This window comes from Narcine bancroftii, chromosome 5, assembly GCF_036971445.1.
Source record: "Narcine bancroftii isolate sNarBan1 chromosome 5, sNarBan1.hap1, whole genome shotgun sequence".
Classification (NCBI taxonomy): Eukaryota; Metazoa; Chordata; class Chondrichthyes; order Torpediniformes; family Narcinidae; genus Narcine; species Narcine bancroftii.
In genome coordinates this window covers 49801823-49816068 of record NC_091473.1, presented here as the reverse complement: position 1 = coordinate 49816068, position 14246 = coordinate 49801823, and the positions used below count along the sequence as shown (strand labels likewise).

At 41.3% G+C, this 14246-nt stretch overlaps 2 protein-coding genes across 9 annotated transcripts in view; one reads left to right on the top strand and one right to left on the bottom strand.

Annotated features, from left to right (window-relative positions):
• mcm2 (minichromosome maintenance complex component 2) overlaps positions 1–10050 on the bottom strand; it is a 50216-nt gene extending 40166 nt beyond the window's left edge. Inside the window, exons 1-2 of one of the 3 annotated variants that reach the window (XM_069936275.1) lie at positions 9798–10050; positions 8453–8640 (exon numbers count right to left, since the gene is read on the bottom strand). In XM_069936275.1, the coding sequence (XP_069792376.1) occupies positions 8453–8640; positions 9798–9803 (194 nt within the window). In that variant the 5' untranslated portion in view covers positions 9804–10050. Of the gene's footprint in view, positions 1–2445; positions 2547–8452; positions 8641–9797 lie in introns of those variants that run through there. The other 2 variants (XM_069936274.1, XM_069936276.1) reach the window with 2 other exon arrangements.
• A 2545-nt stretch (positions 10051–12595) lies between these two features.
• Positions 12596–14246, top strand: part of tpra1 (transmembrane protein, adipocyte asscociated 1) — a 74481-nt gene continuing 72830 nt past the window's right edge. For 4 of the 6 annotated variants that reach the window (XM_069937371.1, XM_069937369.1, XM_069937370.1 and 1 more), the window contains exon 1: positions 12678–12807. The gene's annotated coding sequence lies outside the window, so the exon portion shown is untranslated. The other 2 variants (XM_069937366.1, XM_069937365.1) reach the window with 2 other exon arrangements.

Sequence of the window (14246 nt, the reverse complement as noted above, 5' to 3'; positions counted from 1 at the left end):
CATCCTTTAAGTTAAAGCTTCCAATCAGTGTACATTGTATAGTACAAGAAATGCTCCGCTCATGCACGCTAGAATCTGCAGAAGGTGGTATTAAAGCAATTCACATGGTACTCCATCTACAACTCACACTGCCTTGGAAAAACAGCCAACACATTAGAAGACTCATTCCATGCCAACTGTTGGTCTCTTCCACTCCAGATCAGTGTGAGATTACTCACCCGCCAGATTCAAGCACAATTTATTTCCTATTGTTAGCACTTCTGAATGAATCTTACAAGAGTAAAATTTGGCCTTTGGAATTTCTCCCTTTTGGAACTGCTCTTTTGGATTTCTTGTATGATATGATGTCAACTTCCAGAACAACCTTTATCATTACATTTTGGTACACATGATAATGATCTTGGCAATTTTCATAATCGAGTCGACAAAACAAATAAAATTTCCCATTCGTGGCAGCAACCACAGCCAACAGATGATGATTGGAGACTTCAGGAGGAAGTCAGGAGAACACGATCCAGTCCTCATTGAGGGTTCAATAGCATACAGGGTCAAGAACTTCAAATCGCTGAGTGTCAAAATCTCCAAGGATCTGTCCTGGAGCCTACACGTCGATGCATTCATGAAGAAGGTTCGCCAGCGGCTATACTTTTTGAGGTGTTTGTGGAGATTCGGTATGTCACTGAAGACTCTCAAAAACTTCTACAGGTGTACCAAGGAGAGCATTTCTGGCTGGTTGCATCGCTGTCTGATACAGAGGTGCCAACACTCAGGACAAGAAAAACTCCAAAGGAATTTTTAACTCGATCTGCAACATCACGGGCACCAGACTTCACTCCATCGAGGACACCTACAAGAGCCAGTGTCTTAAGAAAGCAGCCTTTATCCTCAAGGACTCCCACCACCCAGGCCATGCCCCCTTCACTCTGCTATCATCAGGAAAAGGTACAGCAGCTGAAAGACAAGCACTCAGCAGCACAAGGACAGCTTCTTTCCCACTGCCATCAGATTCCTGAATACTCAATGAACCAAAGACTCTGCCTTACTTTGACTTCTCATGCACTATTTTTATTTATTGTTGTAAGATAATTTATATGAATGTTTGCTCTGTGATGCTGACCTCAAACAATGAATTTCGTGACTTGTTCATGACAATAAATTCTGATTTTTGACTAAAGAAAGCTTCATACTTCAAATTTATGAATCAGTCAAGGTAGAGATAATCCCAACATGTAAATTAAAAGCTGCATATCCTGAAATTTGAGTATATTCAATATTTACTTTAGTGGTAAATATCAGATGCATTTTTCAATTGAGATTTTAAAATTTCTCTGCCCTCCAAATTGGAAAGATTTCATGGTGCAAATTCAAAGTAGAGCAGGAATCTGTGACAACATTCTTCAACATCCAAATCATATTCTCTATTATTTCTGAAAATTTGCTCAAAATGAATGACGAAGACTTCAAAGTTTAATTGGATGTAAAGAGGGGCTTAGGATGGCAGAGACCACAGAACATGACAGCACACAAATAGGGCCCTTCAGCTCTTCAAGTCTCTACCAAACCATTTCTTTCCCTAGACATACTGACCTGCACTCAGTCTACAGCCCTCCATACTTTTCCCATCTATGTATCTGCCCAAATTCCTCTTAAATGTTAAAATTAAGACAAATTCACCACTTCAGCTGGCACCTCGTTCCACATTCCCACCACTCTGTGCGAAGAAATTCCCCCTCATGTTCCCACACTAAATTTTCCCCTTTCACTTTTAACCCATGTCCTTGTATCTTACCTACCTTCAGTGGAAAAAGCACATCTACATTTACTGCCTACCCCCCTCATAATTTTAAATACCCTCATTCTTCTACGCTCCAGGGAATAAAGTCCTAACCTGTTTAATCTTTCCCTGTAACTCATTTCCTGAAGACCGGGCGATATCCTAGTAAATCTCTGCACTTGTTTAGATTTACATGACATCATGTATTCTAACAGGCGCGGAATTACCACTAATTGGTAGAATAAACTGTGCACAGTTTAGAAGTGTAAACAAACTGTGCAATACAGAGAGAACAAAGAGAAAATCAAAAAAGTGCACAAGAGTCCTTAAGTGAGTCTTTGATTTAGTTTGTCATCGATTTTGATGGTGGAGACCTAGTCTGCAGCTGTCCTGAACCTGGTGGTGTGAGTCTTGTGGCACCTATACCTTAACTTTTTTTAACGTTGCACATAATTTATTAATAAATATTTTGTTCTGTATTTACAGATTGTTTACATGCCTGCAGGAAAAATAATCTCAGTCATGTCTTTCATGTACTTTGTCAATAAATTTGAACTTGAACTTGAAAAGCTAACCATTATCACTGATGTATAAACCAGTCAATTCTTGTTTAATGCAGACAAATTCTGAAGAAATTAATTGGAATCTTTTCTCAACATGCAATAGATTACCTGTCACTTTAGCTTTGGTGTCATTCCCTCTGATTGGCCTCTGACACTGTTCCAGAAGAGAAAGCAGAGCATGTGCTGGGTGGTGTTGACCTTTGATGACCTGCTGCTGCCCTCTGACAGCAGTGTCCCTGTAGTGGGGAGGGTTTTGCCTGTGATGTCATGGGCTGTGTCCACTACCTTTTAAAGGCTTTAAATGGGTTTCCATTCCAGACCATGATGCAGCTGGTCGGCACACTTCTGCAGAAATTTGCCAGGGTTTCTGACGTCATACCAAATCTCTGCAAATTCCTGAGGAAGTAGAGGTGCTGGCATTCATTCTTCACGATGCCATTGGTATGTTGGTTCCATGAAAGATCCCTGAGAGAGTGGCACTCAAGAACTTACATTTGTTCACCCTGTCCACCTCTTGATCCCCCAATGATCACTGGATTGAACACATCTGGCTTTCCTTTTCTGAAGTCAACAATCAGCTCCTTAGTTTTGGTGACATTGAGTGCAAGGTTGTTGCTGGTGCACCATCCAGCCATTTTCAATCCTCTTCCTGTATCCTGACTCATCCCCTTCCTTTATACAACCCACTACCATGGTATCGTCGGCAAATTTGTAGATGGTGTTATTGTCATATTGAGCCACACAGTCATAGGTGTAAAGTGAGTAGAGCAGAGGGCTAAGAACACAGCCCTGTAGTGCTCTGGTTCTGATGGGAGATTGTGGAGGAGGTGTTCTTACCAACTTTCACTGATTGAAGAGGTGGGGAAATCCAATCCAATTACACAGTGGGGTGTTAACTCCCAGGACTTGGAGTTTGCTTATCAGTTTTGAGGGGATGATGGTGTTAAATGCCGAACTATATCCAATAAAGAGCATTCTGATGTATGCGTCTTTGCTGTCCAGGTGTTCCAGGGCTTTGTGTAGAGCCAGTTAGATGTCATCCGTCATACATCTGCTACTACAATAGTTTTTTTTAAACTTTATTTAAAGATTTTAATCACAGGAATAAAAAGAAAAATTACATTTAAAGACAATATATAAAATAAAATATAATTACAATACAACATCAATAACCTAACTTAATTCAACCTAACCCCCCCTACATATACAAGAACTAAAAAAATCTATATAAAAAAAACCCACCCTTCCCCTCCCCCAAAATAAAGAGTGAAGAATTAGTAAAATTAATAATATTATATATTTAAAAAAAACACAAAGAAAAAAAAATAAATAAAAATAATTTAAAAACGATTTATCAAATCTAGAATATCACATCTAGGAACATACTTAAATCAAACTTAATTGCATATACTTGACAAATGGAGTCCACTTCAACTTATAAAAAGACATCTCATCTTGAATTGAAAAAGATATCCTTTCCATAATTAAACAAGACTTCATCTCTAAATACCACCTATCCAAAGTTAGTATATTTCTATCTTTCCAAGTAGATGCTATACATTTCTTGGCCACTGCTAAAGCTAAATAGATAAAAGAAATCTGATAATAATTTAATCCTAGATCAATTAATGATTGCATATTCCCTAACAAAAATATCAGGATCTAATACAACACAAATATTATATAATCTATTAAATATAGATTGAATACCTTTCCAAAACTGTTGCAATCGGTCACAAGACCAGATAGCATGTAAAAAATTGCTTGCTATCTGATCACAACAAAAACAACAATCTGACTTACTAAAACCAAATTTTTAAAATTTTTCTGGTGTTAGATATAATTGATGTATAAAATTATAATTAATCATCGCTAATCTAGCATTAATCAATTTCCGAATACTATTTTGACAAATTTCCATCCAGGCTTCATCAGCTATTGTAAAACCTAAATCTTTTTCCCATTTTAACTTATCTTTATCCCAATCTTTCTTACTTTCAATTTCTTGTAAAATACAATACAAATCAGATATATACCCCTTTTCTGGTATTGAAAGTACATATTTCTCAAAACTAGTTTCGGGCAATAAAGTCATTTGACGACCACATATTTGTTTTACAAATGATCTTAACTGATAATACACAAATACAGAATTTCTACTAATACCAAATTTCTTTTGTAATTCCTCAAAAGAGCAAAAAATGTCCTTCAAAAAAAAAACAATCAGATAAATTTTTTATTCCTTTCCTTTCCCATTGTTTCAAAGTGATATTGGAGACCGTAAAAGGAACAAGTTGATTATTATATAATGGCAATCGCCCAGACCATTTATAAAATTCTATAGAGAACCCATCTTCACCAGGTGCCTTTCCATTTGGTATATCTCTTATAGCCATTTCAATTTCATTCTCTGTAAAAGATTTATCCAACTCTTGTCTATCTCCTTGATTCAACTGTGGCAAGTTAATATTTTTCAAAAAAGAATCTATTGCATCTTCATTTACATCTTTACATTCAGATGTATATAGTTTTTAATAAAAATTACAAAATTCCTCATTAATTTCAATGCTAATGCCACCCAGTTGGAGAGTGCCCAGATGGAATATTAGGTGTTCCTCCTCCAATTTATGGGTGGTCCTGGTTTGGAGGCGTAGGAGGGCTTGAACAGACATGTCAGCTTAGGAGTGGAGTGCAGAATTGAAATGATAGACATAACGAAAGTGCTCAGTGAAGCCCCAGTCTACCCTATGTCTCTCTGATTTTGAGGCGGCCACAACGGGAGCACCAAATAGCTCCTTCCCCTACCTCACCATTCAGGCACCTTGATAAAGGACTTAAGACAGAAATGTTTGTTATGTACATTTATCTTTGCTCTATAAAGTGCACGGTTTGACCTGGTGAGTTTCTCCAGCATTGTGTTTTTACTATAAAAATATCCTAACATGGTCACCAGGTGGTTGTCTTAACAACATATTAGAAAATTAAAGAATGCCACTTATTTTAAACAGGGGAATAATGAAAGTGGGTTTGGGGATTGGTACAGGCAAGATATTACCCAAAACGTTGCCATTAAGATCTTCTCAGTACCAAGCACATCATGTCTCCAGTCCCACAGTTTAAGTATATAACAAACGCAAAGGAGAGTAATGCACATTATTTCATTTGAAATTCATATGGTTTTTTAGATTCCATAAAAAGATACTTAGTGCCCTGTATCTAAACTAACGTACTCAGTTACCTTACTGTTTATCTCAATGCAATTACTGGAACAATGGTAGGCAAAAATTGCAATGATTGAAGTATTTTTGGATCATCACAGAATGTACAACATTGCATTGGTTCCGCACTTAATGCTCAGGATGAATTTCCAAAAACCAGCTCAGATCACATGGGCACTCAAGGGATCAATGCAGTTTTATGCAGAGATGTGTCACTGACTTCTTCTTTCTCTTCTTTGGCTTGGCTTCAGGGAGGAAGATTTATGGAGGGGTAAATGTCCACGTCAGCTGCAGGCTCGTTTGTGGCTGACAAGTCCGATGCGGGCCAGGCATACACAGTGGCAGCGGTTGCAGGGGAAAATTGGTTGGTTGGGGTTGGGTGTTGGGATTTTCCTCCTTTGTCTTTTGTCAGTGAGGTGGGCTCTGCGGTCTTCTTCAAAGGAGGTTGCTGCCCGCCGAACTGTGAGGTGCCAAGATGCACGGTTTGAGGCGATATCAGCCCACTGGCGATGGTCAATGTGGCAGGCACCAAGAGATTTCTTTAGGCAGTCCTTGTACCTCTTCTTTGGTGCACCTCTGACACGATGGCCAGTGGAGAGCTCGCCATATAACACGATCTTGGGGAGGCGATGGTCCTCCATTCTGGAGACGTGACCTACCCAGCGCAGTTGGATCTTCAGCAGTGTGGACTCGATGCTGTCGACCTCTGCCATCTCGAGTACTTCGACGTTAGGGATGAAAGCGCTCCAATGAATGTTGGGGATGGAGCGGAGACAATGCTGGTGGAAGCGTTCTAGGAGCCGTAGGTGATGCCGGTAGAGGACCCATGATTCGGAGCCGAACAGGAGCGTGGGTATGACAACGGCTCTGTACACGCTGATCTTTGTGTGTTTCTTCAGGTGGTTGTTTTTCCAGACTCTTTTGTGTAGTCTTCCAAAGGCGCTATTTGCCTTGGCAAGTCTGTTGTCTATCTCGTTGTCGATCCTTGCATCTGATGAAATGGTGCAGCCGAGATAGGTAAACTGGTTGACCGTTTTGAGTTTTGTGTGCCCGATGGAGATGTGGGGGGGCAGGTAGTCATGGTGGGAAGCTGGCTGATGGAGGACCTCAGTTTTCTTCAGGCTGACTTCTAGGCCAAACATTTTGGCAGTTTCCGCAAAACAGGACGTCAAGCGCTGAAGAGCTGGCTCTGAATGGGCAACTAAAGCGGCATCGTCTGCAAAGAGTAGTTCACGGACAAGTTGCTCTTGTGCCTTGGTGTGAGCTTTCAGGCGTCTCAGATTGAAGAGACTGTCATCCGTGCGGTACCGGATGTAAACGCCGTCTTCATTGTTGAGGTCTTTCATGGCTTGGTTCAGCATCATGCTGAAGAAGATTGAAAAGAGGGTTGGTGTGAGAACGCAGCCTTGCTTCACGCCATTGTTAATGGAGAAGGGTTCAGAGAGCTCATTGCTGTATCTGACCCGACCTTGTTGGTTTTCGTGCAGTTGGATAACCATGTTGAGGAACTTTGGAGGGCATCTGAGGCACTCTAGTATTTGCCAAAGCCCTTTCCTGCTCACGGTGTCGAAGGCTTTGGTGAGGTCAACAAAGGTGATGTAGAGTCCTTTGTTTTGTTCTCTGCACTTTTCTTGGAGCTGTCTGAGGGCAAAGACCATGTCAGTAGTTCCTCTGTTTGCGCGAAAGCCGCACTGTGATTCTGGGAGAACATTCTCGGCGACACTAGGTATTATTCTATTTAGGAGAATCCTAGCGAAGATTTTGCCTGCAATGGAGAGCAGCGTGATTCCCCTGTAGTTTGAGCAGTCTGATTTCTCGCCTTTGTTTTTGTACAGGGTGATGATGATGGCATCACGAAGGTCCTGAGGCAGTTTTCCTTGGTCCCAGCAAAGCTTGAAAAACTCATGCAGTTTGGCATGCAGAGTTTTGCCGCCAGCCTTCCAGACCTCTGGGGGGTGGGGGGGATTCCATCCATACCTGCTGCTTTGCCACTTTTCAGTTGTTCAATTGCCTTAATATGTCTCTTCCTGGGTGAGGACCTCATCCAGCTCTAGCCTTAGGGGCTGTTGAGGGAGCTGGAGCAGGGCGGAATCTTGGACTGAGCGGTTGGCACTGAAAAGAGATTGGAAGTGTTCTGACCATCGGTTGAGTATGGAGATCTTGCCGCTGAGGAGGACTTTGCCGTCTGAGCTGTGCAGCGGGCTTTGGACTTGGGGTGAGGGGCCGTACACAGCCTTTAGAGCCTCGTAAAAACCCCTGAAATCACCAATGTCCGCGCTGAGCTAGGTTCGTTGCAAATTCTGGCCCACTGTACAGCTGTGCCAGGTACCTGTTACAAATCGATCATCAGCTTGGTGTAAAGAGGCTGCTTGCAAGGCCTGACATGGAGCAAGCTGCAGAACTTAAGAGTTGTGTATCATAGGGCTACACTCACTCTTTGCCAGGGACTGGCAGTAACAGCAACCCAAATTATAGTTTGTCTCATTTACAGTTGGATACAACAGTAGCCAAGATCTCATCTTCACTTGGCTACACTTCTCTCCGCAGCCTGGTGATTTTGCCTCAAAAGCCAGAGATTATTACTTTCATGCCAAAGGAAAAATTAGCAAATTAAACATTGATCATACTATAAAACATTTAAGCTTGGTGTATTAGTTGACAAATCAACAGGGCAATGAACCAAACCTGTAGAATTTTCAAATCATTCCACTTGAAAACAAAATATTTTAACTAATTGGAGACAAAACTAATAAACATAATAGAAAATTCCTCTAAGGCTGTGGACAAAACTCTAGCTCGTTTTAAAAAGAATTTTATTAAAAAATGGGCTTCCAAAGCAAATTCTTTCACAGAAAATCAAATTTATAGAATATCAACAAGAATTGATCATTACTGACCGTTCTAGGTCATCTCCCATCAGATCTTCTCCATCCTCTTCCTCCTCTGGCAGCACATCAGTCCCTAACAATCCTTCGGATTCATCTTCAAAAGGTGGAAGATCTCTCCCTGGACTGGAAGTCAAAGCATCTCCACGTCGAGGGGTTTGATTGGGGCTGGTTGCCATGGTGAATGATTCAGAAGAATCCTAAATGGGGAGCAGAAAATATAATGAAGCATTTTATTTTTACAGGATTCTCTCTCCTCACCCACAAAAGCCTGAAAAAAAGGTGGCAAACTTAGCCCATTCTATCACAGGTATAAACCTCTCATCCATTGAAGATGCGAGGCAGACAACATCAGAAAGGACCCCCATCACTCTGGTCATGATCACTAGTGCTACTTTCAGGCAGAATGTAAAGAAGCCTGAACTTCTCTATCTAGATTCAGAACAGTTCTCCACCCAACCCCTAATAAAGCTCTTGAATCTCCAAATTCCATCCTGACCATGATTAGAGAAAGATCTGTCTGCATGATTTAAATTTCACTTTTTTTTTGTTGCACTGAACTGCAGATATTTATCTATTGTTTTATGTTCATCTCTTCTCTGGTCTTTACATATCACGTCAATTTAATGTAGACTTTCGCAACCACGTAGCTGCAGCAAATAGGAATTTCCAGATACATGTACACACACATGGCAATTTAATGTAGACTTTGGCAACCACGTAGCTGCAGAAAATAGGAATTTCCAGATACATGTACACATGCTGGTCAATTTAATGTAGACTTTGACAACCATGTAGCTGCAGCAAATAGGAATTTCCAGATACATGTACACACATATGACTATAAACTGTCATATTCATACTTATCCCACACCCATCAGTACAGGGAAGCTCACCCCATCTGCATAGGCACAATAAATGCCAGCTCTGCATTCACCATCCAGACAAGAGACTAAAGAACGAGGAGCCAAGTGGGGGCCACGAAGGGGCATTCAGTGGCAGGAGACATTAGAGGGAAGGGATATGGTCAGGATTCAGGGATTGAATGCTCTGAATTATTATGGGCTTCACTGTTCTTTATGATGAGCTGGTGGAGATGGAGGGTTTTTGTGGCACAAGGACGGGCCAATTGAGAGAAACACTGAAATTCTTAACTTGTGCGTTGAGTACTGTTACCACAATATATTGTTGGAAAAAAGCCCTCCATTAACAGGCGTGATCAAGAGGAGAGGTCGTCCTAAAAGCAGTGTCAGGGATCATGCCGAACCCGGGCGACACGATCCTTCAACCCCCGCTGCACCCCAAACAAAACACTTCCCCGTCACAATCTTATCCCTCACTCCAACCCTTCACTCACCGCCATGATAGCTCGATGTTCCTCCCCCTCAAAAGCTTTCGCGCCAAATCCGACCACCTGACCTGAATCTCGCGCCAAATCGCTTGCTGCGCACGGACGTCAGCACGTCTTCGTGCATAATAATGAGCGCGTCACGTTGTCTTTTTCTCTATTTATGTGAATTAGCCGGGGGACAGAAGACATGTAAATTGGCGGACGTCATCGGCACCGGACGAGCGCGAAGCGTCACGTTGGAAGATTGTACGTCCGTATTGCAATAAAAGGACGTTTGAAGCTTAGAATATGTTGCAAATCCTGCCTATTATACATTTATAACCGCGAAAACTCCTTGAAAACAAATATTAATGAAAGCAAAGAAGAAACATAAAACGATGAACGAGTCTGGTCCCACCCCTGTAGCATATCTATTGGATGCTGGTTGGTGTCATTTGAAGATACCTCACGATTTGTTTGGCTACTCCCTTGTCAATTAAGTTGTATGTAAGAGATAATCATCAAACTGAGGATGAGATTGAAATAAGAATAAATTAATATTTACAGCTACATTGATTTTCTTTCCACTGCTCTTTCTCTACTAATAGAAACAGAATGGTGAATATATTCAGCATCTGTGAGAGGCAAAATTAGGAGAATAGATTGATAGAACTAGATCATCTCCAGGAAAGTGTCTTCAAGGATCATATTCTTTGAAATGTTTCAAGGATACATCCGCAGCCCACTAATCTTCCGTGCACTCTTGGAAAATTAGGTACAACCATAGAATCCTTCTGGCATATCGCTAATTCTTTTCTCCCACAGATCCTGAGTTCTTCCAGCAGTTTGTTTTGTAGCTGTGTCTCCAGCTACTCAGAGATGGCAAAATGTTACTGACGGTGATCCACCAGGATCCCTGCTGCTACTGTATATATTCATCCTATTTACAAGTGTCTGATATGCTGGAATAGAAAGCCATGTTTCCAAATTTATGAATAATGTTTTTTTAGACCGCAATGTTGGGGAAATCGGTTAGAAATTACAGTGTGGCCATTCACACTGGGCGCCTTTTCAGACTGCAAGTACCTGAGTGCAATAGTCCCGGTGGTTGGACGTGCAGTGTGAATGACCGACAACGAATTTTTACGGTACGATTTCCACTACAGGCATCCTCCAAAAAGTTGTAGGGGTCCTACAGGGTAAATCGTGGAATTGTCAAAATTCCTGCACATTCCTTTTTAGACTGCCTGTGTAGCGGCAAAATTCATTGAATGTGCCGTTCTGCAGTCTAATGTATTTAATGAGGCAGTTTCATGTGCAGTGGTTCTCGACCTTTTTTTCCACTTACATACAGGTACCACCTTAAGTAATCCCTTACTAACCACAGAGCACCTATAGCATAAGGTGATAAGTGAGAGGGGAAAAAAGGTTGAAAACTACTGCATTCGTCCTTCATTGAGCTGAAAGTTCCACAGGTTCACTACTTTCTGGAAGAAGCAGTTCCTCTTCATCTCTGTCCTAAATCTACATCCCCAATTTCTTGTCTCAGTTCTACAGTGGAAACAACCTCCCTGCTTCTACCTTATTAAGGTCATAGATTATTAATTTGAAGGATATAGATTATTAAAATGTCATAAACAGTCAGTTTTACATTATTGAAACAGGCTCTTCAGTCCAATATGTCCGTGCTGAGCATGTTGCCCATCTGTGTGACACAAACTGACAGAAGATGATGCAATGTGTTGCTCCTATCTTGAGGATGAGTTGAAGAGAATAATGTTATTCTATCATTGTGCAGTAAGACCATAAAACAGAGGAGCAGAATTGGGTTATTCACCCTTTCGAGTCTGCCTTGCCATTTAATCACAAGGTGATGCATTTTCCCACTCAGCCCCACTGCCCAGCCTTCTGATGCCTTGGCTTATCAAGAATCTATCAATCTCTCCCTTAAATACACCCAATGACCTGGCCTCCACAACTGTCTGTGGCCACAAATTTTACTAATTCACTACTCTCTGACAAAATAAATTCCTACACATCTCTGTTCTAAGTGTCCCCTCTTGTCCTGGACACTCCCACATGGGAAACAACATTTCCATATATTCTCTCAATGACTTTCAACATTTGACATGTTTCAATGAGAACCCCTCCCCCTCATTCTCCAAAATTTCATTGAGAAGAGGTCAAGAGCCATCAAATGCTTCTCATATAACCCCTTAATTCCTGGAATAATCCTTGTGAACCTCCTCTAAACCCTCTAACGTCATCACATCCTTTCTTAAATGAGTCCGAAACTGCTGACAATACTCCATGAGGTCTCACCAGTGCTTTACGAAGCCTCATCATCACATCCCTGCTCTTATATTCTATTCCACTTGAAATTAACGCCAGCATAACATTTGCCTTACAGCATTCACAAAAAGCTCGAGTTCAATCTCAATGTCTGTACTCTAAGTGACTACTTTTTTTCTGTTTTCTCGTGGAGTCAAAAGATTTCTTTTGAAGACGCGACTGCAGATGTTAGAATTTGGAGCAAAAAAAATCCACACGATCTGCTGGAGGAGTTAAAAAGTGCTGGCGAAACTCAGCAGATCATTCAGGATTTATAGGAAGTAAAAGGTAACCAACGTTTCTACCCTAAGCCCTTCGTCAAGGTGTGAGCAAAAACAGGGGTAAGAGAGGAGTTTGTATCCAGCAGTTTGTATTTTTTTTAACTTTTGTTTAAAGCTGATTAATTCAACAAGAGTTCCCCCAAGAAATGTATTAAACTTTCCAAATTTATTTCGTCTTCATTGTCTCAGAGCATTTTGGAGACGGTGCCGAAGATTTGTACGGTAGGAAGGAAGTGGCGGTCCAGCAGGAAACTGTGCGGAGTTGATGTTGGAAGGAAGCTCCAGTCAGGTGATTGTTGACCCTGTACAAGTCCACAATGCAGTCAGGGAGAGGGTGACACACACACACAGACAGACATGGTTAACTTGAGGTGTGGGAGTGAGCTGCAAATTTTACTTTAATTTTCGTGGATAACGTGCGATCTGTAAGTAACCACCCGTTTCGTGCCGATCATATTAGATTGAAACTGAACAGCAATTGACACATTTCCCCATTGTAACAGTATGTCTGTTACATTGTATCCATTCTGACCGGTAATCCTCTTCGCTTCAAATTAAGCGAATGTTCTTATTTTGATGACGATAGTTTGTTTATAGATTGTATTCTTCTCCCTTTCGTCTCTTGGAGCCAAATTGTTTTATTTTAAAAATACTGTCGACATTTCGATGAAGGAGGGGGGTTTTGGCCTAGAAAGGAAATCGAAAGCGAAATAAAATTCAACCCGATATTCAACGCTTCTGAAAGGGAGATTAATTCGATAACAGTACAAGAGATGGGCACTTTTTTCCATCCATTCTTCAAGTGAAAGTTGATCATTTGCCCCGTGAAGGTGAAAAAAGATGCGCTCCCTGTCCGCCAAACCGAATAACCAAGTGTTAATGCAGTGCTCAATATAAGGTGGTATTTATGGAGAAACCAGCACGATTCGTGTGACAAGGCAGGATCGGGTGGTTTCGAGATTGCCAGCGTTTTTAATTTGATATTCTGAGAATTTAAGTTTGTGTTTGAAATTTTAATTTCGATGTTGTGAGTCTGTATTTGTGCTCGTGAAGCAGCAGAACAAGAACCGATCCATCGGCGCATGATGTCTGTGCCCACTTATCAGTACCAGTTCGTGGCCTTTCATCTTTTTTCCTGCAGTTCACGTGACTGTAAATGGTCCTTCAAACGGTGTTACTGTATCGCCTTCTACCACCTCCCTTCCACCCTCCATATAAACAAAAATTAAAACCTGCCTTGCAACTCTCCTTTAACCTTTGTCCTGTTATATTTGAAATTTCCGCGGGGGTGGGGGAGAATGCTTATCTATGCACTCATTGCTTCTTATCATTTGAAACTTCTGACAGGTGGACCTTCAGCCTCTGACACTCTCGGGCAGGGGTTCCCAACCTTTTTGCTCCTCTGTACCCCTTGGGCATTTTTATAGGTTCCCGTGTACCCCTAAAAATTAAGGATTAAAAAAAACACGACATTGTGCAATCTGACTGCAGATTACAACACCATGTATTGTACAGTAGCGGTTATTCTCTCAGACCCAAGGTACCCCCTAAAAAGTGCAAATGTACCACTGGGGGTACATGTACCCCAGGTTGGGAACCCCTGCTCTAGGGAAAACAATCCAAATTTATCCAAACTCTTCTATTTTATCACTCCAAGCCTTGCAACACCCTGGCGGAATCTTTTCCACTCTCTCTAAAGCCTCTGCAGCCTTCCTATAGTGTGGTGACCTGAACAATACACGATCCTCCAGACGTGGTCTAACTAAAGTTTTCTACATTTGCAACTCGACCTTCCAACTTTTATATTCAAATGCTCCAACAAAGCAAGCATATATAATGACTTCTTTATAACCATATCCAATTG